At 44.5% G+C, this 20011-nt stretch overlaps 1 protein-coding gene across 2 annotated transcripts in view; it reads right to left on the reverse strand.

The window, feature by feature from the left end:
- The window catches only part of LOC139566287 (partitioning defective 3 homolog B-like), a 184292-nt gene that overhangs the window by 138771 nt on the left and 25510 nt on the right, over positions 1-20011 (reverse strand). For both annotated transcript variants that reach the window (XM_071387365.1, XM_071387364.1), the window contains exon 3: positions 6366-6552. In XM_071387365.1, coding sequence (XP_071243466.1) covers positions 6366-6552 — 187 coding nt within the window. The remainder of the gene's footprint in view (positions 1-6365; positions 6553-20011) is intronic.

The raw sequence follows: 20011 nt of genomic DNA on the forward strand, positions 1-20011 counted from the left end.
GCACTGTGTAGGCAAAGTAGCCTAACACATGAATATATAACGAGTGGGACATACTTATAATGCACAGAGCTAGGAGAATGGCTACTGGTAGAACTACTGACTTCAGTCCAGATTTCTGTGTGTTCTGCCCCTCTCTCTCACTCTTTCTCTCCCCGCATCTCTCTCCCCCCACGCCGGCCACCAGCTGCATGTGATACGATATGCAGCTAACAGCCAATCTGCTTAACTTAAGTGATAAAGAAAACAAAAAAAGCCCCTGTGCACACATACAGAGTGGTCCCCGCCAGACAGTCATAGCAGTGGCTGGATGATCGGGTTTAGGCTGAGCCTGTTTAAGTGAATTCTCCACCCAGGCTTTTGTTAGTAGGTGGAGATGACAAAAGCAGCCTTATTGAATTAGTCTCAGTCTATGTGGGGGAGCTCCACAGGGTCAGGTCCTAACTTGGTTAATAAGGGGTTGAGGGGTGGCAGGAAGGGGTCCTAAAAGGTTTAAAAAAGGGTTAAAAAGAGAGGCATTGAAAAAAGTGTTCATGCTCGGCTGGACCCTGGGCAAGCTAACAGGCTACAGTGCTAATCCAGTTAGTGGCCGAGCCCCATCCCAGAGTGCTGGAGGAGTTAGCGAGGAGCTGTGCCCCAGAACAGCAGGGGGCAGGGGTTAGGGGGGACGCGGTGAGAGGGGTGGGGGGGTATGGGCCGGGGGGGTGGGAGCTGGGTGGTTGGGTGAGTGACTTGCAGGTGGTGAATGGTGTGGTAGGGGGTGGCAGAAAGAGGATGGCCATGGAGGGGGGGGGGGGGGGGTCAGAGAGGGGCTGGCACTCTGCTCTGGGTCATGGAACATCTAAAGGATGGTGGGAGAGGAGGAGAGACTGAAAGAAAGGGGGAGTAGGAAGAGGGAAAAGGGGACTAAGGAAAGCATAGAATATGAGGAGAAAGGGGGGATAGGGAAAGGAGAAGAGAGAAGTAGGGGAGGCAAGGAAAAGTAGAGTAGGGAAAAAGGTTACGTTTTTTCTGTAACGGTACACCTTGGCCTAGATGTTTACATTAAAGGACATGACTTATCCCAAAGAATGCCAGAGCCGCACTTAAATCCTCTTTCACAGGCAGTGAATTAAAAGCTGAGCTTCTCTTTACATAGCAGTTTCAAATTCTGTGAGGTTGTTAAATGAACATGCTAGCAAGTATGCGTAGTCATGCAACCACAACTGCACACGTATACTCACAAACGTACATCTCATACACACTCACACTCGTTCACATTCTCCCACACACACAAACACAGAGACCTGATGTTTTTCCCATCTAGTGAGTGTGTGTGTGCGTGCGCCTGCATTCAGCCTGGCCTTGGCAGTCAGCTAAAGTGAAACCCACCCGGGGAGCCCTGGGAAACGTAGTGTTTGTTTAACCTTGGAGAGCCTCCAAAAAGGGCTCAGCTGTCTAGGAGGGCCCCAAGCTGGGATATACAGGGAGAGCCTCTGGCTCAACAGCCATACTTCGCTGTCGGATGCTCATATTTGTCACACAGACAGTGAAACAACATATGACAAAACATGAGATGTGGGCAGTGTCCAGATACCCATAGTTGCATCCTAAATAGTAGGCCGCTGGGGTATGTGAAATGTATAATATGTGAAATTGAGTCTGCTATAAATGCCAGAATGTTACACTCATTCATTCATTTAGTACGAATCCACTGCAAAAGATGACATACTCAGTGTGTGAGCCTACAATGTTGATATTTGTTACTTACAGCATACATTTTTACTAAACAGTACGCTCTTAATAGTATTTAGTTTTAGTAAGGAGTAGGCAAGACAAATTCTGGACACGGCCGTGGTGTTTCCCCGACCAATAGGCTCGGGCCGAGCAACACTACTAACTAATAAAAGGAACACGTAAAACCCATGGGAGCAACTTTGGTTTTAGAAGTGGGGGAACATAATTCTTATACATATATTCTTATACATATAAACACTCCAAACAGACTACCAGACCGCTCGGATGCATCCGCATGGTCCTAAAGCACATCGTTGCCTTGTTTTGTATCGCATTCCAATGATACAACTCGGGGGAGGGGGACAAAAAAACCATTTTAGAATGTGGGGGGGGGGGGGGGCATCCCCCCCATCTCCAGTGAAAGTTGCACCCCTACGTAAAACGATAATATATTTTTTTAATGAATTACTATGTTACCACCCAACAGTGTTACTATCCTAGTCTACAAATAGACTTCCATACTATGCTATTTTGCTACCGATAGCCATCTACCCGGCCAGCTGTCTGGATCGCCGTGACCCCAACCAACCTCTACTCACTGGACCCTTATTGATCACTCGATTAAGCATGCCTCTCCTTAATGTAAATATGCCTTGTCCATTGCTGTTCTGGTTAGTGTTTATTGGCTTATTTCACTGTAGAGCCTCTAGCCCTGCTCACTATACCATATCCAACCTCACAGTTCCACCACCCACATATGCGATGACATCACCTGGTTTCAATGATGTTTCTAGAGACAATATCTCTCTCATCATCACTCAATACCTAGGTTTACCTCCACTGTATTCACATCCTACCATACCTTTGTCTGTACATTATTCCTTTAAGCTATTTTATCGCCCCCAGAAACTTCCTTTTACTCTCTGCTCTAGAAGTTCTAGACGACCAATTCTCATAGCTTTTAGCCGTACCCTTATCCTACTCCTCCTCTGTTCCTCTGGTGATGTAGAGGTGAATCCAGGCCCTGCAGTACCTAGCTCCACTCCTATTCCCCAGGCGCTCTCTTTTGATGACTTCTGTAACCGTAATAGCCTTGGCTTCATGCATGTTAACATTAGAAGCCTCCTCCCTAAGTTTGTTTTGTTCACTGCTTTAGCACACTCTGCCAACCCGGATGTTTTAGCCGTGTCTGAATCCTGGCTTAGAAAGACCACCAAAAATTCGGACATTTTCATCCCCAACTACAAGATTTTCAGACAAGATAGAACGGCCAAAGGGGGCGGTGTTGCAATCTATTGCAAAGATTGCCTGCAGAGTTCTGTTTTACTATCCAGGTCTGTTCCCAAACAATTTGAACTTCTACTTTTAAAAATCCACCTCTCTAAAAACAAGTCTCTCACCGTTGCCGCCTGCTATAGACCACCCTCTGCCCCCAGCTGTGCTCTGGACACTATGTGTGAACTGATTGCCCCCCATCTATCTTCAGAGCTCGTGCTGCTAGGCGACCTAAATTTTAACATGCTTAACACCCCAGCCACCCTACAATCTAAGCTTGATGCCCTCAATCTCACACAAATTATCAATGAACCTACCAGGTACCACCCCAATTCCGTAAACACGGGTACCCTCATAGATATCATCCTAACAAACTTGCCCTCCAAATACACCTCTGCTGTTTTCAACCAAGATCTCAGCGATCACTGCCTCATTGCCTGCATCCGTAATGGGTCAGCGGTCAAACGACCTCCACTCATCACTGTCAAACGCTCCCTGAAACACTTCAGCGAGCAGGCCTTTCTAATCGACCTGGCCGAGGTATCCTGGAAGGATATTGATCTCATCCCGTCAGTAGAGGATGCCTGGACATTTTTTAAAAATGCCTTCCTCACCATCTTGAATAAGCATGCCCCATTCAAGAAATTTAGAACCAGGAACAGATATAGCCCTTGGTTCTCTCCTGACCTGACTGCCCTTAACCAACAGAAAAACATCCTATGGCGTTCTGCATTAGCATCGAACAGCCCCCGTGATATGCAACTTTTCAGGGAAGCTAGAAACCAGTATACACAGGCAGTTAGAAAAGCCAAGGCTAGCTTTTTCAAGCAGAAATTTGCTTCCTGCAACACAAATTCAAAAAAGTTCTGGGACACTGTAAAGTCCATGGAGAATAAGAACACCTCCTCCCAGCTTCCAACCGCTCTGAAGATAGGAAACACTGTCACCACCGACAAATCCACTATAATTGAGAATTTCAATAAGCATTTTTCTACGGCTGGCCATGCTTTCCACCTGGCTACCCCTACCCCGGACAACAGCACTGCCCTCCCCTCTGCTACTCGCCCAAGCCTTCCCCATTTCTCTTTCTCCCAAATACAGTCAGCTGATGTTCTAAAAGAGCTGCAAAATCTGGACCCTTACAAATCAGCCGGGCTAGATAATCTGGACCCTTTCTTTCTAAAACTATCTGCTGAAATTGTTGCCACCCCTATTACTAGCCTTTTCAACCTCTCTTTCGTGTCGTCTGAGATTCCCAAAGATTGGAAAGCAGCTGCGGTTATCCCCCTCTTCAAAGGGGGGGACACTCTTGACCCTAACAGCTACAGACCTATATCTATCCTACCCTGCCTTTCTAAGGTCTTCGAAAGCCAAGTCAACAAACAGATTACCGACCATTTCGAATCCCACCATACCTTCTCCGCTATGCAATCTGGTTTCAGAGCTGGTCATGGGTGCACCTCAGCCACGCTCAAGGTCATAAACGATATCTTAACCGCCATCGATAGGAAACAATACTGTGCAGCCGTATTCATTGACCTGGCCAAGGCTTTTGACTCTGTCAATCACCACATCCTCATCGGCAGACTCGACAGCCTTGGTTTCTCTAATGATTGCCTCGCCTGGTTCACCAACTACTTCTCTGATCGAGTTCAGTGTGTCAAATCGGAGGGTCTGTTGTCCGGGCCTCTGGCAGTCTCCATGGGGGTGCCACAGGGTTCAATTCTTGGACCGACTCTCTTCTCTGTATACATCAATGATGTCGCTCTTGCTGCTGGTGATTCTCTGATCCACCTCTACGCAGACGACACTATTCTGTATACTTCTGGCCCTTCTTTTGACACTGTGTTAACAACCCTCCAGGCGAGCTTCAATGCCATACAACTCTCCTTCCGTGGCCTCCAATTGCTCTTAAATACAAGTAAAACTAAATGCATGCTCTTCAACCGATCGCTGCCTGCACCTGCCCGCCTGTCCAACATCACTACTCTGGACGGCTCTGACTTAGAATATGTGGACAACTACAAATACCTAGGTGTCTGGTTAGACTGTAAACTCTCCTTCCAGACTCACATCAAACATCTCCAATCCAAAGTTAAATCTAGAATTGGCTTCCTATTCCACAACAAAGCATCCTTCACTCATGCTGCCAAACATACCCTTGTAAAACTGACCATCCTACCAATCCTCGACTTCGGTGATGTCATTTACAAAATAGCCTCCAAAACCCTACTCAATAAATTGGATGCAGTCTATCACAGTGCCATCCGTTTTGTCACCAAAGCCCCATATACTACCCACCACTGCGACCTGTACACTCTTGTTGGCTGGCCCTCGCTTCATACTCGTCGCCAAACCCACTGGTTCCAGGTCATCTACAAGACCCTGCTAGGTAAAGTCCCCCCTTATCTCAGCTCGCTGGTCACCATAGCAACACCTACCTGTAGCACGCGCTCCAGCAGGTTTATCTCTCTGGTCACCCCCAAAACCAATTCTTCCTTTGGCCGCCTCTCCTTCCAGTTCTCTGCTGCCAATGACTGGAACGAACTACAAAAATCTCTGAAACTGGAAACACTTATCTCCCTCACTAGCTTTAAGCACCAGCTGTCAGAGCAGCTCATAGATTACTGCACCTGTACATAGCCCATCTATAATTTAGCCCAAACAACTACCTCTTTACCTACTGTATTTATTTATTTATTTTGCTCCTTTGCACCCCATTATTTCTGTCTCTACTCTGCGCTTTCTTCCACTGCAAACCAACCATTCCAGTGTTTTTAGTTTTTATTTTACTTGCTGTGTTGTATTTACTTCGCCACCATGGCCTTTTTATATTTTTATTTATTTATACATATATTTGTTTGCCTTCACCTCCCTTATCTCACCTCACTTGCTCACATTGTATATAGACTTATTTTTTTTTTCACTGTATCATTGACTATATGTTTGTTTTACTCCATGTGTAACTATGTGTTGTTGTATGTGTCGAACTGCTTTGCTTTATCTTGGCCAGGTCGCAATTGTAAATGAGAACGTGTTCTCAATTTGCCTACCTGGTTAAATAAAGGTTAAATAAATAAAAAAAAATAAAAAATCCTATACCAATAGTTGAAGTGGACTGAGATACTGTATGTGCCAGTACACATTTTGACTGCAGTTATCTTTATATTTAGGTGCCGGTACTCAACATATTTTTAAAGACAATATTCCATAAGAGCAGCCGGTACTCAAGCAGTTGAACATTTGAGTTGTGTACTGGCCCAATTCAAACACTGTCCGACACCAACATGTAACACCAAATCATGAGTGTTATTTTACTGTTCATGCCATACCCCTGAACTTTAAATCAGATAGTGGTGCTGTACTGTGGTACGTACTGGCCTTGAGGGTGTAGGCGTTGACCTCTATCTCTCCTCCTCTTGGTGGCTGAAAGTAGGGGGGCTGGCGTTCGTAGGGGTCAGGATCGGAGTACGGGCTGGAGTGTCCCGTGGAGCCTCCGCCGCTGCCCGCTGGGCTCACTGTCGCCCCCCTCTGGAGCTCCTGTGCTTCGAACACTGCCACCAGCTGAAATACAAGCACAGACGCACAACAGGACTGGAATCATACAGGAGGAGAAACAATAGGGCGGTATGGTAGCTTAGCGGTTCGAGTGCTGGGCCAGTAACTGAAAGGTCGCTGGTTCGAATAACTGAGCCGACAAGCTAAAAAAAAATGAAAAAAAATCTGTTGATGTGCCCTTAATCCTAATTTGCTCCAGGGGTATTACTATGGCTGACCGTGTAAAACAACACATCTCACTGCACCAAGACCTTGTATGTGACAAGAAAACATGTATTTTCTTCATTCAAATACAATATTATCATGCTGTAATAGAGTCATACTGTACACCAACCAGAGACACAGAGTCAAATGGGCCATTTCCAAATGGGTGGCAAGTCAAACCTGAGTGGGTGGCTGTCAGAATGTGTGAAAGCGTTCAGACCGTCAACAGACACAGAGTGCTTATCAACAGAGAGAGGGACAACCTGGCCTAGTTAGACCCTTTTATGGATGTAGTGGTGTCACAACAGTAAATGTTTATGTTCATGCTCTTTGCACATACAGCTGCAATTCATCTCTGTGGGAAGCAAACGGGTGGGAAATGCATTTAACATTAGCATAAGCCTGACAGACACACACCGTCGCCCGCTTCCTCACACACGTACGCATACGCAAAACGCACAAAACAGACTTATCTACCAAACAGTAGGGAGAGGGCTGTGCATTCTCTAGGCCAGGAGGAGTGTGTGGTGCTCCACAAATACCATCAATCAACAGCGTGAGGGATGGCGAGCGAGCGGAGAGAGAGAGAGAGAGAGAGAGAGAGAGAGAGAGAGAGAGAGAGAGAAAGAGAATGTGTGTGAATGCCAGCCAAACTCTACTGTTACTCCCCTCCCACATAATGTGATTTATAGGGATCAAAATGGCTCTATCGCTCTCTGTCAACCCAAGCCGGTGCGTGAGTGCATACCAACAAGAGCAGCATACGAATGTGATCTGTGCGTTCCAAAATAATAATACTACATTGAAGTTAGGACTCATTTGTCTTATCGTGGAAGCAAAATGCATTCCGTGAAGCCAGTTCAGAAAAGCCAGTTCAGAAAAGCCAGTTAGAAAAGCCAGTTAGAAAAGCCAGTTAGAAAAGCCAGTTAGAAAAGCCAGTTAGCCATACAAAATCAGAAACATACATATGCACAGTGTGTGTCTGTTTGTCTGTGTGTGTTCCCATGTGTTAATCGCTATTGGTTAACTGTGTTCACTAAAACAAACAAACAAAACAAACAAACACAGTCCAGCAGTAGTAAGATTTGATGTGTGTACACATCGGAAATAAATAGTCAAATTAAATCTGACAGGAGAATCAGAACCTGTCAAACACAATGACACAGTTGCCTCCACGAGCTGGATGGAGACAGGGATGGAGAACAGAGGGTGAAGAGAGAAAATGAGACAGACAGACAGACAGACAGACAGACAGACAGAGAGAGACAGAGAGAGAGATTAGAGGGTAGCACTCCTCCGATACGCTGCCGTGAATTTGTCATTTGACAAATTAGCACTGTGGCGTGACGCTCTCATTAAACAGTGCTAGCACAGGAAATGACCACTTAATGAAAGAGAATGACAATCAGAACAGGGGGATGAAGAAAACAAGAAAGACAGAGAGGAAGAACACTGGGACACAAATGCATGAAGAAAGAGAGAGCCAGAGATGAATAGGAGGGAGGTGTGTGTGTGTGTGTGTGTGTGTGTGTGTGTGTGTGTGTGTGTACACGCACGCACACGTACGAGAAAGACAGACAGAGAGAGACTGAGAGCGAGAGGGAGTGAGTGAGTGAGAAAAAATGAGTGAGAAAGAGGAAGAGAATCAGAGAAAGAGAGAGAGGGAGAGGGGGTGTTTTTCAAAATCATCTGCACCCATAACTGAGGGGGGGGCGAGAAAACAATAAGCAATAACACGGTGGGTAGAAATAAATCATACATCACCATGTGAATGTCACGCTTCTCACTCTCCCTTTCTGCCATGATTCAATATCCTGACACCTCCACGCCACAAACCAGAGGAAATTGGCCGCATCAGAGCATCAGCTGGAGGGAGGGAGGGGCCATCAGAGAAAAACATATCCACTATGTGATTGATGGATGCCTCTATCCCTTCCGTTCTCCTTCTCTCTTCCCTGCTCTTTTCCTCCTCTACCACTTTCTAAATCAGATGACTTTGTCCCTCAGAGAGGGTGAGAGAGTTGACTCATGTGGATGTGATGAGGTGAGAGATTCAGACAAACCCCACAGTGTCACGGACAGCTCAAAAACAAGCACCTGTAGAGAGCGAGAGCCATCTCTACTCCTTGATACACACAACCTCAGTGTCACACACACACACTCTCCTTCCTGTGTGTGTGTGCGTACGTGCGTGCGTGCGTGCGTGCAAGCTTACTGTTTATCTAACCCTAACGCTCAGCTCAGCTGATGAGTCAAACGTGCAGGCAGTCAGTGCACATTTTCATGGAAGCGTTTAACTAAAATGCTAACGAGTGCACTAATTGCAAAGATGGGCAAATCCAGCTCATGAAGTTACACAAGTATAGCTATAGCTAGAGCGTGGACATTTACACGCGAAAGTGAAAGATTACAAAATTCTGATGCATGTCTGATGGAAGAACATTAACATCGACGGGGCTGAAGTGGAGCGGGTCGAGAGTTTCAAGTTCCTTGGTGTCCACATCACCAACGAACTATCATTGTCCAAACACACCAAGACAGTCGTGAAGAGGGCACAACAAAACCTATTCCCAATCAAGAGACGGAAAAGATTTGTCATGGGTCCACAGATCCTCAAAAGGTTATACAGCTGCACCATCGAGAGCATCCTGACCGGTTGCATCACCGCCTGGTATGGCAACTGCTCGCCATCTGACCACACGGTGCTGCAGAGGGTAGTGCGTACAGCCCAGTACATCACTGGGGCCAAGCTTTCTGCCATCCAGGACCTATTTAATAGGCGGTGTCAGAGGAAAGCCCATAAAATTGTCAGAGACTCCAGCCACCCAAGTCATAGACTGTTCTCTCTGCTACTGCACGGTAAGTGGTATCGGAACGCCAAGTCTAGGACCAAAAGGCTCCTTAACAGCTTCAACCCCCAAGCCATAAGACTGCTGAACAATTAATCAAATGGCCACCCAGACTATTTACATTGACCCCCCACTCCATTTGTTTTGTACACTGCTGCTACTCTCTGTTTATTATCTATGCATAGTCACTTCACCCCTACCTACACGTACATATTACCTCAACTAACCTGTACCCCCTCACACTGACTCGGTACTGGTACCCCCTGTATATAGCCTCGTTATTGTTATTTTATTGTGTTACTTTCTATTATTTATTTGGTAAATATTTTCTTAACTCTTCTTAACATGACATGCTTACTTTCATTTCAAGGTCTACACTTGTTGTTTTCGGTACATGTGACAAATAAAGTTTGATTTGATGTGTACACGGAGCAGAAAGGAGAAGAACGGAGAGGGAAAAAAACACTAGTGGGAAGCACAGGGGGAAAAATGGCAGCTGTACAGATAACTCATCCAGAACTCTGACTTCTCAAACACAGCAGAAAGCTAACACCCCATCGCCTTATTAATTCAGCCACTTACTTATAGTTAAATAACGAAAACCCAGCTGGAGAGCATAGCACATCTTAGACAGGTAGAAGATATCTGATCGCAAACATTTAGTAGTGAATTGCATACACGGGTAACTTCATCACCTCGTGTGCGACGCACTGCAGAGAGAGACTCAGCGATAGATACAGAACGCAGTGGGACTCAGCAGCTCCCGCGTTCTCCCGTTGTGCTCTTTACAACCAACCACTTGACTGGCTGCTGTTCTGGGGAACTACGGCAAGCTTCATCATGGAAAATGATGTGACAGGCAAAATGAAGAACGAGGTCTGCTTTATCTCCTAACGCATTGGACAAGTTGACGAGGTATTTACTTAAAAAGTAGCTACAAATATTAAAATGTGTTAATGTTTTTGAACAAAATAGTTTCAACGGTATCCAGTGTGCATTTCCAAATACCCCGGGATACAGTATATACGGTATACCGCCCAACCCTACTGACAGGTGACACGCGGTGTCAACCATACCATGCCATCTTAACCTAATTATATAACATTCTCTGAATCAGTGGGGTCCTATTTGGCCCGATGGGTGGATGGGGACACGGTCGCACTATCCCGATTCTCCACCCTTTACCCAAAGTGTGGACAGGCACACTTCCCATCATGTATTTAAAACCATAGGATTGGTGTATCATTAGCTGGAAGGAGTTTCCACCATTGTTAAATTCAGTCTCGAGGTTCACATATAGGAGCTGCTGGAATACATGCTTGCGCACACCCCCTACATGGAAACAGATTAACAGTGCCACCTAGCTCGAAGCAACAGCAACTACAGCATCTTTCAAACAAATCACACAGACACACACACACTTCCATCCCCACACAGTAACAACCACTGCACCACAATACCCTGCACATGCCCCTTCCCCACATACATAGTTAATCTCTCTCCAACCATTCCTTCTCTTCTCCTCTCTTCTCTCCATCCCCTCCGTTGGTGTGTGCCACATATCTATGGGGCTGCTGTGCTTTTGTCTGCCTGTCATGTATCTTAAGAGTCTACCTCTCTCTCTCTCTATTTTCCCCCCTCTCTCCTTTCAAACTCCTAGCATGCATAATGCGGAAGCGAGGCGCGGGCTGCATCCTGATGGTAATACAGTTATCCAATCATCTCTGTCTCCCTCTACCCCCCCCCCACGCACAAACTGCCAGGGAACTGTTCAGCTTAAAGCGTGGGGGGCCTTCTCTTAAATATAGGGTCTACCCTAAACCTCTGAAAGAAGTAGAATACCTTACACCTCTGTCAGCACACAGTCTGCTTCCCAAATGGTACCATATTTCCTAGGTAGTACACTACATTTGACCAGGACCCATACGGAATAGGGTGCCATTTGGTACACAGCCTTAGTCATAGGTTGAATCAGATGTCAATCAGATACTGAAATGCCGGTGGAATCACGTGTCAAAATAGTGAAAAATAGTACGAATGGAAAAGTGCCGGGCCCTTAAAATGCATCCTTCCTTCCTCCTTTCCTTGAAGCAATCACTGATCAGACCTTGCTAGATTGGTGAAAGGCTACTTACTGTATATGATAGAACCGCTCCTAACCCTACACTAATCAAGTCATCAAGGAAGGGAGGAAGAAAGAATGTATTTGAGCGTAGCCTGATTGGCATTTGGTATTCCAGTGTCAGGTGACTCTGGTGCTGAGGATGTGATGAATGGAAGAAGACTCATGACATCAGTAGGCAGGTTATCATTTCATGCGGTGCAATGCTAGAAGTACATGCATACCCAAATGTACTCCAATGATGCAACGCTTTATGCATCTGTGCACACACATGGTCAGTCTAACACACAACGCGGTTAAAACAAGTAGGAAATTGGACCGATTACCATCCAGACTCCTCTAATACTATGTCTACTTCCCTGTGTATCTGTAACATACATCCAGATGTTTTATCAATTTAACTTGGTAAATTAAGTCTTATTTACAATGATGGCCTACTTGTAAAGCTCCCCGGCCAAACCCTCCCCTAACCCGGACGACGCTTGGCCAATTGTGCGCCGCCTCCCGATCACGGCAGGTTGTGATACAGCCCAGGATCGAACCCGGGTCTGCCGTGACGCCTACTAGCACCGCGATGCAGCGCCTTATACCGCTGTGCTACTCGGGGGCCCTCCTTAGAACACACACCTGGGTTTCAGCATACCCCAATCTCACACAAATGCATGCATACATAGTACAAAACGCACACACAGACACTCCTAACACACAGACATGGCTGTGAGCATCATCCAATCCAACTCTCGCCCTCCATGAATAACCACACACACACCCCTATTACATGGGCCTTGGCGAGGCCTGATTACCAACAGCGACAAGACAGCCTATAGGGAGGTGTTGAGAGCCTGGCGGAGTGGTTTACAGGAGAATAACCTCTCCCTGAACGTCAACAAAATGAAGAACTGATCGTGGACTACAGGAGACCCTGACATGGTCCCTCCACACCGACACCGTGGTGGGAGGCTGAAGAAATTTGTCAAGGCCCCTAAGACCCTCACGAACTTCTACAGATGCACCAGAAAGCATTCTGTTGGACCCTCTCCAGAGGGTGGTGCGGTCAGCCCAACATATCCCCGGGGCAACACTGCCTGCCATCCAGGACATCTACAGCACCCAGTGGCAACCAGTGTCACAGGAAGGCCAAGAAGATCATCAACAACCTCAGCCACCCGAGCCAAGTCCAGTTCCAGGGCCTAAAATGAACACCCACCACCTGCCAAACGCTGGTAGATTTTGGCATTGGCGGGAAAGATGTCTATTCACCAGGGCTCAACAGGAGCATTTCAATCGCATTTGTGAATACAAAAAGTGTCAAATATGATCACATTTATAGTGAAATAATTGCTGCAGAAGGTGTTTTCAAAGTATTTCTGCCTTTTCGTTTCATAGCTGGTAAATGAATCGTACAAAGTCAAAGAACTAAGAATCACATATAGGCTATTTCACCTCGTGCAGCAACACTGCCTGGCTGGGGGTGGTGCACACGTGAAGAAGAGCTGAGGGAAAGATTCATTTTTAGAAGCGGCGCGCACGGGCATAAAAGTCTGTCTAATTTACTTGAAACGAAAGTCTACTGAAGTGAGACTTTGTCCTTGTGTTTCTTGGCTAGTTACATTGTTTTATTCACATGCTAAGTTGTTTTCCCATGTTTGAGTTTCAACTGCTAAGGAAGAGAAGACAATGCTCCTACTATTCATACTCAATCTCACAACAGGCACAAACATGTCTGGAGCTCTTAAAGGGGCAGGTGAAAATGTTTGTCTCATCTTTGATATTTAGGTTAAAAGATTCAGGCCACAAAAAAATTTATTAAACAATATACCACATTACTTCTTACTAGTAATACATTTGTTTTAGAAACATTATAAAGGACGTTCATCTTTTTTTTGTTTTGATGTTGTAATTTTAGTGGGCAAAAATATTTTTGCTGGTACAAAATCAGAGTGGCTGGTAGATTAAAAAAAAAATCTACCTACCACTGTGGCTGGAGGACCAAAAATAAAATGTTATGCCCTGGCCTATTCACTCTGCTACCATCTAGAAGGCAGAGACCGTACAGGTGCATCAAAGCTGGGACCGAGATACTGAAAAACAGCTATGATCCCTTATTGATGTCACTTGTTAAATCCACTTCAAATCAGTGTAGATGAAGAGGACATGTTAAAGAAGGATTTTTAAGCCTTGAGACAGACAAAAAATATAAGTGCCTTTGAACGGCGTATGGTAGTAGGTGCCAGGCGCACCGGTTTGTGTCAAGAGCTGCAATGCTCCACAGTTTCCTGTGTGCATCGAGAATGGTCCACCACCCAAAGGACATCCAGCCAACTTGACAACTGTGGGAAGTATTGGAGTCAACATGGGCCAGCATCCCTGTGGAACGCTTTCGACACTTTGTAGAGTCCATGCCCCAATGAATGGAGGCTGTTCTGAGGACAAAAAAATAATATTAGGAAGGTGTCCTTCATTTTTTGTACACCCAGTGTACATACTGTATTCAACATACAGTAACTCATCTTACACAACTACTGTTGTACATAGATTTTCCATATTTACAGTATATATTGTCCATACTGTCTTATACACACATGTATATTCCGGACTCCGACATCACACTCTGATATTTCTTAATGTCTTGTTTCTTCTTTTTTTCTTGCTTTTTTGGGGGATTATTTGTTTATTAGTATTGTACTGTTAGACATTTTACTGCATTGCTGGAGCTAGAAACACAAGCATTTCACTGCACCTGCTTTAACATCTGCTAATCTGTGTACGCGACATATAAAACGTGGATTTGAAGGGTTACTCTGCCCAGAAAGCTGGATGTCTCATTCTCTCCATCTCTCCAGGTGTAAAAGCTGTCTCCCTCTCCCATGCCTGATCTCTTCCATCAACCACTGTGATGACGGAGTGCTCTCTCTGGTGTGTGCCCACTCCACCCACACATTCCATTTCTGACTGATGATTCTAATTCACAAACACACCCACACGCAAACACACACAATCAGCTGAGGTACTGTTTGCTAGCTGTGCTTTCTGACAGGCCTTATTATTTAGTTATGCACACTCGGAGGGTAAACTCTTCATAAATCACGTGGTTCCCAGGGGAACAGGAGGGTAGTGTGTATGTGTGTGTGTATCTTTGTCAATTTATGATGGGAGGGAGGAAGGGGGGGGCTGAGGCTTCATATATTTCTCAGACGTGACAACACAAAGTCAGACAAAAAAAAATAAAAAAATAAAATGAATTTATCACCCCAACAGCGCAAACACATCACTAACGGTCACACGGACTGTTTTCTCTCCTACTCTTTTCCACCATCCACTTCCTCCCAAAAGTCCTTGTGAAAAGCTAATAAATCGGGTTCTTTTTACCCTGTGGCGAACGCAAGGCCAGCTGCTCCCCGCAACCACCCCTCCCCTCCTCAACCCTCCTTTTCCACATTCACCCCCCGAGGGTCAGGGAGAGAAATGGAAGGAGTGATTAACTTGGAAGCTGGCAGGCTGGAGCAACCTGTGGAGATCTGCTGCTCTCTCTTCCATTCACACACTCACTTGTTCTCTCTTCATAACGCCATCTCTGTTTTTATATTTCCCCATCACTTCATTGTTTGCTGTCAATCAAGTCCAATTCTGTTAATCATCTCCTAATTGTTCTTCTTTAATTAAGGAAGTTTCCTTTCCTTAATTAATTACCACCGGCACATGCTTAGTTTTTTAATAGACACTAAACCACCTCTTAATAGGCACTTAATAACAGACACCTCCTCCTATACTCCTCATTTAACAAAGCCTTGGACTAGCCAACTACGTTACTGATGTGTGCTGACTGGATGAGAGGAACAGAGGGAAAGAGAAGGAAGGAAGAGAGAGAAATAGGAGGGAGGAGAGAGAGCAGAAAAGGGAAAGATGGGGAGAAAGGAAGAGAGAGAAATAGGAGGGAGGAGAGAGAGCAGAAAAGGGAAAGATGGGGAGAAAGGAAGAGAGAAATAGGAGGGAGGAGAGAGAGCAGAAAAGGGAAAGATGGGGAGAAAGGAAGAGAGAAATAGGAGGGAGTAGAGAGAGCAGAAAAGGGAAAGATGGGGAGAAAGGAAGAGAGAAATAGGAGGGAGGAGAGAGAGCAGAAAAGGGAAAGATGGGGAGAAAGGAAGAGAGAAATAGGAGGGAGGAGAGAGCAGAAAGGGGAAAGATGGGGAGAAAGGAAGAGAGAAATAGGAGGGAGGAGAGAGCAGAAAAGGGAAAGATGGGGAGAAAGGAAGAGAAGCAGGCTCAGCTTCATATAATGTTTGTTCCAACTTCACCTTGCAAGTAAGCAATGAGAACAATTACAGTGTCTTGGTGAAACCAACCTCTGCAGTAGTGAGTGGGTGTCTGCTCTCTCAAGCTCACAGCAGTATAATACTAGTGGGTGTTGGAAACACCTTGAATACAAATATAGTTGAGTAAAACATGTTTTATTTTTTTTATTTTATCAGACTGATGCTCCACAGAATGTTGCTTATTACTAACAGTAACAGCAAAGAAAAAGTCAGCTGTTCTGGCAATTAGGTTTTCAACAGGTATTTTTCCATGCCACGACTCAAGGACGGACAGGGAATCGAAATCGGCCCGGGCATTTCTAACATGCATTCCCCATACTGGTCCATTATTTTCCACAAGACCCCATTTTTAGCCCACATTTTTTTAGACTGGCCCACTGGGCTAAAGATGGACCAGCCCATCTGGCATTTGCCTAAACTGCCCTTTGGCCAGTCTGTTTCTGCCACCACTCATAAGTGTCACAAATTGCAGATGTGATAAAGGCTTACAGTTGAGTCACTATATTCCCTGTAGCCTCTGGTCATCAACCGTGCTAATATCATCATTCCTTACAGTGTTGACCCAAGGCTCAGAAAGCACTCTGTCCATTCATATCATAATACAGTCATGTGCAGTACATTTAGCCTACTGGCTTCACCATACTTACTGTTGCCATGGTGAGCTAACCCTCGCAGCTATGGCTAGGAATTTCAAATCTTTTAGAGCCTTCTAGAATCTCCAAGACAGAATTATGAATGTTGAACGGAATTATGAATGGCTAAGACTGTGGTTAAATCTGAAATTAATTAATTAATTACTTTCTGTGCAAAGGTAGTGCACTATATGGAATAGAGTGTCATGTTGTACCCTGGATGGTGGTTGGTAATGTTTAGACTTCAAAAACATGAAAATATAACTTTTTCTTTTTTTATGATAAAAAGATAATGTTGGGGGGGTTTTAAAGACAGAAGAGCATATAGAACAATCACTCTGTTAGAAATGGTGAGATATGGTTATTTATTCAGCTGTTAAAGAGTAGTGACAGGCCTTGGCAAGGTTTTCATGTAAATCCATTAATTTCCTACATTTTGTGAGGTCTATGGTATTACCTGTCACTTACATGTCAGGCTTATGGAAAGTCACAATAACAACTCAAGTGGGCTATTCAGATGCATTACCGTCTAATCAAGAGATGTCCATTCATTAAGACAATCAATTAATTTGTACGGGCGGGTGGCGCCTGGTGTAAATTGATTGTGACGGATGATAAAAAAATAACGATGACGGTGTCAATGACCTGTCAGAGAGGACGCAGGTGCAGTTTCAGACGTTTAATTGCGGCGGGAACACGGTAAAGCATTTCGCCCCGTGCTTTTTGCTCCCTCCTTCGGTTAACCCCACAACCCCTGGCTCGGGTCCACGTCCTGCACCAGAGCACGCACACACCTTCACACTCACCGGTCTCACAGAGATGTTTGACTTAAAGTTAATTGCAGCAATTAGCTGGGAGGCTGGATGGGACGGGAACACACAGAAGGGTACATTACAATGTATTCGGAAAGTATTCAGACCCCTTGACTTTTTCCAAATGTTGTTACGTTACAGCTTTATTCTAAAATGGATTAAATACATGTTTATTCTGAATCTGCACACAATACCGCATAATGACAAAGCAAAAACTACATTTGCACATTCATTAAAAATAAATAACAGAAATACCTTATTTACATAAGTATTCAGACCCTTTGCTATGAGAAATTGAGATCAGGTGCATTGATCATCCTGGATTGGAGTCCAACTGTGGTAAATTCAATTGATTGGACATGATTTGGAAAGGCACACTCCTCTTTATTTAAGGTCCCACAGTTGACAGTGCATGTCAGAGGTCGAAGGAATTGTCCATAGAGCTCAGAGACAGGATTGTGTCGAGGCACAGATCTGGGGAAGGGTAACAAAAAAATGTCTGCAGCATTGAAGGTCGCCAAGAAGACAGTGGCCTCCATCATTCTTAAATGGAAGAAGTTAGGAACCACCAAGACTCTTCCTAGAGCTGGCCGCCCAGCCAAACTGAGCAATCAGGGAAGAAGGGCCTTGGTCAGGGAGGTGACCAAGAAACCGATGGTCACTCTGACAGAGCTCCAGAGTTCCTGTGTGGAGATGGGATAACCTTTCAGAAGGAAAACCACCTCTTCAGAACTCCACCAATCAGGCGTTTATGGTAGAATGTCCAGACAGAAGCCACTCCTTAGTAAAAAGGCACATGACAGCCTGCTTGGAGTTTGCCAAAAGGCACCTGAAGGACTCGCAGACCATGAGAAACAAGATTCTCTGGTCTGATAAAACCAGTTGATCAAGGTCTGGTTGAGCAGCTCATTTCTAAAATGTTGGTTGATAGAGGGGGACAGGGATAAAATCCTGCACATGCATTTGCTCTCCTGGGAGGATGGTGGACCACCCTTGATGTAAAACCCTGCAACATTCCAACCAAATACGTTTAATGCCTTTTGAAATAATTCACTCATTCACTCATTCAATATATCAAAGATCAAATAGTATGGCAGGATACAAATCTTTTTATTCAGCTGAAGCATGCCCATGTACATTTTCTAGTTTACTCAAATTTGTCTTAGCTACCTTAAGTGTTTATTTTGCAACTCAATAGATGTTAGTCAGCCTGCAATGTCGCATACGTTGGATGCCCTAATCAATCTACAACATTTTTGACGCCACATAATTCAAAAGAAAGGCTACATCTAATCTTTTTTTCTAAAATTAAATATTCACGATTCACTAATTCTTATTTTGAATTAGATCAAAAATAGTAAATTGACTTTGTATGGCCTTATTCGCAAGTGTCGGTGATACGTTTTTTTGGGACATGACATGAAGAAAACATTAATAGCCTACATGTAAATAATAGCTAAACAGTTAACTACAGGGTACCTAGTAAGTCTGTACTCTATCAATCTGGCAGTCGTGCCAACATATCTCATCGGCCACCTGGTGGAATGGACTTTGTGGATCTGAGGCTCTTTCCCGTTGCCTCCATCATCCTCCAAATCCCACCAACATCAGCCGCCTCAGAGCGCAACTGGTCCTTGTTTGGGAACACACACAAAAGCACGCAACAGGCTGACCAATACAAGGGTTGAAAAACTGGTGGCCATCTGGGCAAATTTGAGGCTTTTTGAGCCTGACAAATGAGCCATCCTCAACAAGGTTGGAAAGTGACAGTGAAGATGAGGCCTCAGAGTCTGATGTTCAAGAGGAGGACATTGAGGAGGTCCAGGGAGAAGACGTGGAAGCCCGAGAGGAAAACAACCAAAGCTTTCGTTTCTAGACTATCATTTTACAGATGTATGTTGAAAACATTTTTGGGAGATGCGATAGATCATTGGGGATCATTCAATATTCCCTTTCTTTTGCTGTTCAGTGAAATCATCCCATGTGACGAGTCAACTCATTTAATTAAAGTTCAATTCGTAACTAAATTGTTTTTTTTATTTCCATTGGAAGGATTTAAATCATTTGCAATTATGTCTACTTATGATAAGGTAAATATATGATAAGGTAAAAAAAGGTTTCTGTTTCTGTTTATGATATGGTAAATATATCCAATGCAAAAAAACATCCACATTTAAATGGTATTAATATTAATTTGCATATATTCCCATATATTCCAGTTAATTCCACGGAAAGTTTCCACCTCTGAATATTCCACCAAAATGTGCAACCCGATTCATCACTACTTATTTTTACATGTGTAGAAGAATATTCCTCATCAGATGCCAGTCAAATACTGCCATCTGTGCACACTGAATGGATTGAAGGACTCTCACAAAGCCCAATGTAGCCAACGTCCCTGGCTAATCAACAATTACTTAAAAATCATACAATGTGATTTTCTGGATTTTTGTTTTAGATTCCGTCTCTCACAGTTGAAGTGTACCTATGATAAAAATTACAGACCTCTACATGCTTTGTAAGTAGGAAAACC

Source organism: Salvelinus alpinus, chromosome 38, assembly GCF_045679555.1.
Source record: "Salvelinus alpinus chromosome 38, SLU_Salpinus.1, whole genome shotgun sequence".
Taxonomy (NCBI): Eukaryota; Metazoa; Chordata; class Actinopteri; order Salmoniformes; family Salmonidae; genus Salvelinus; species Salvelinus alpinus.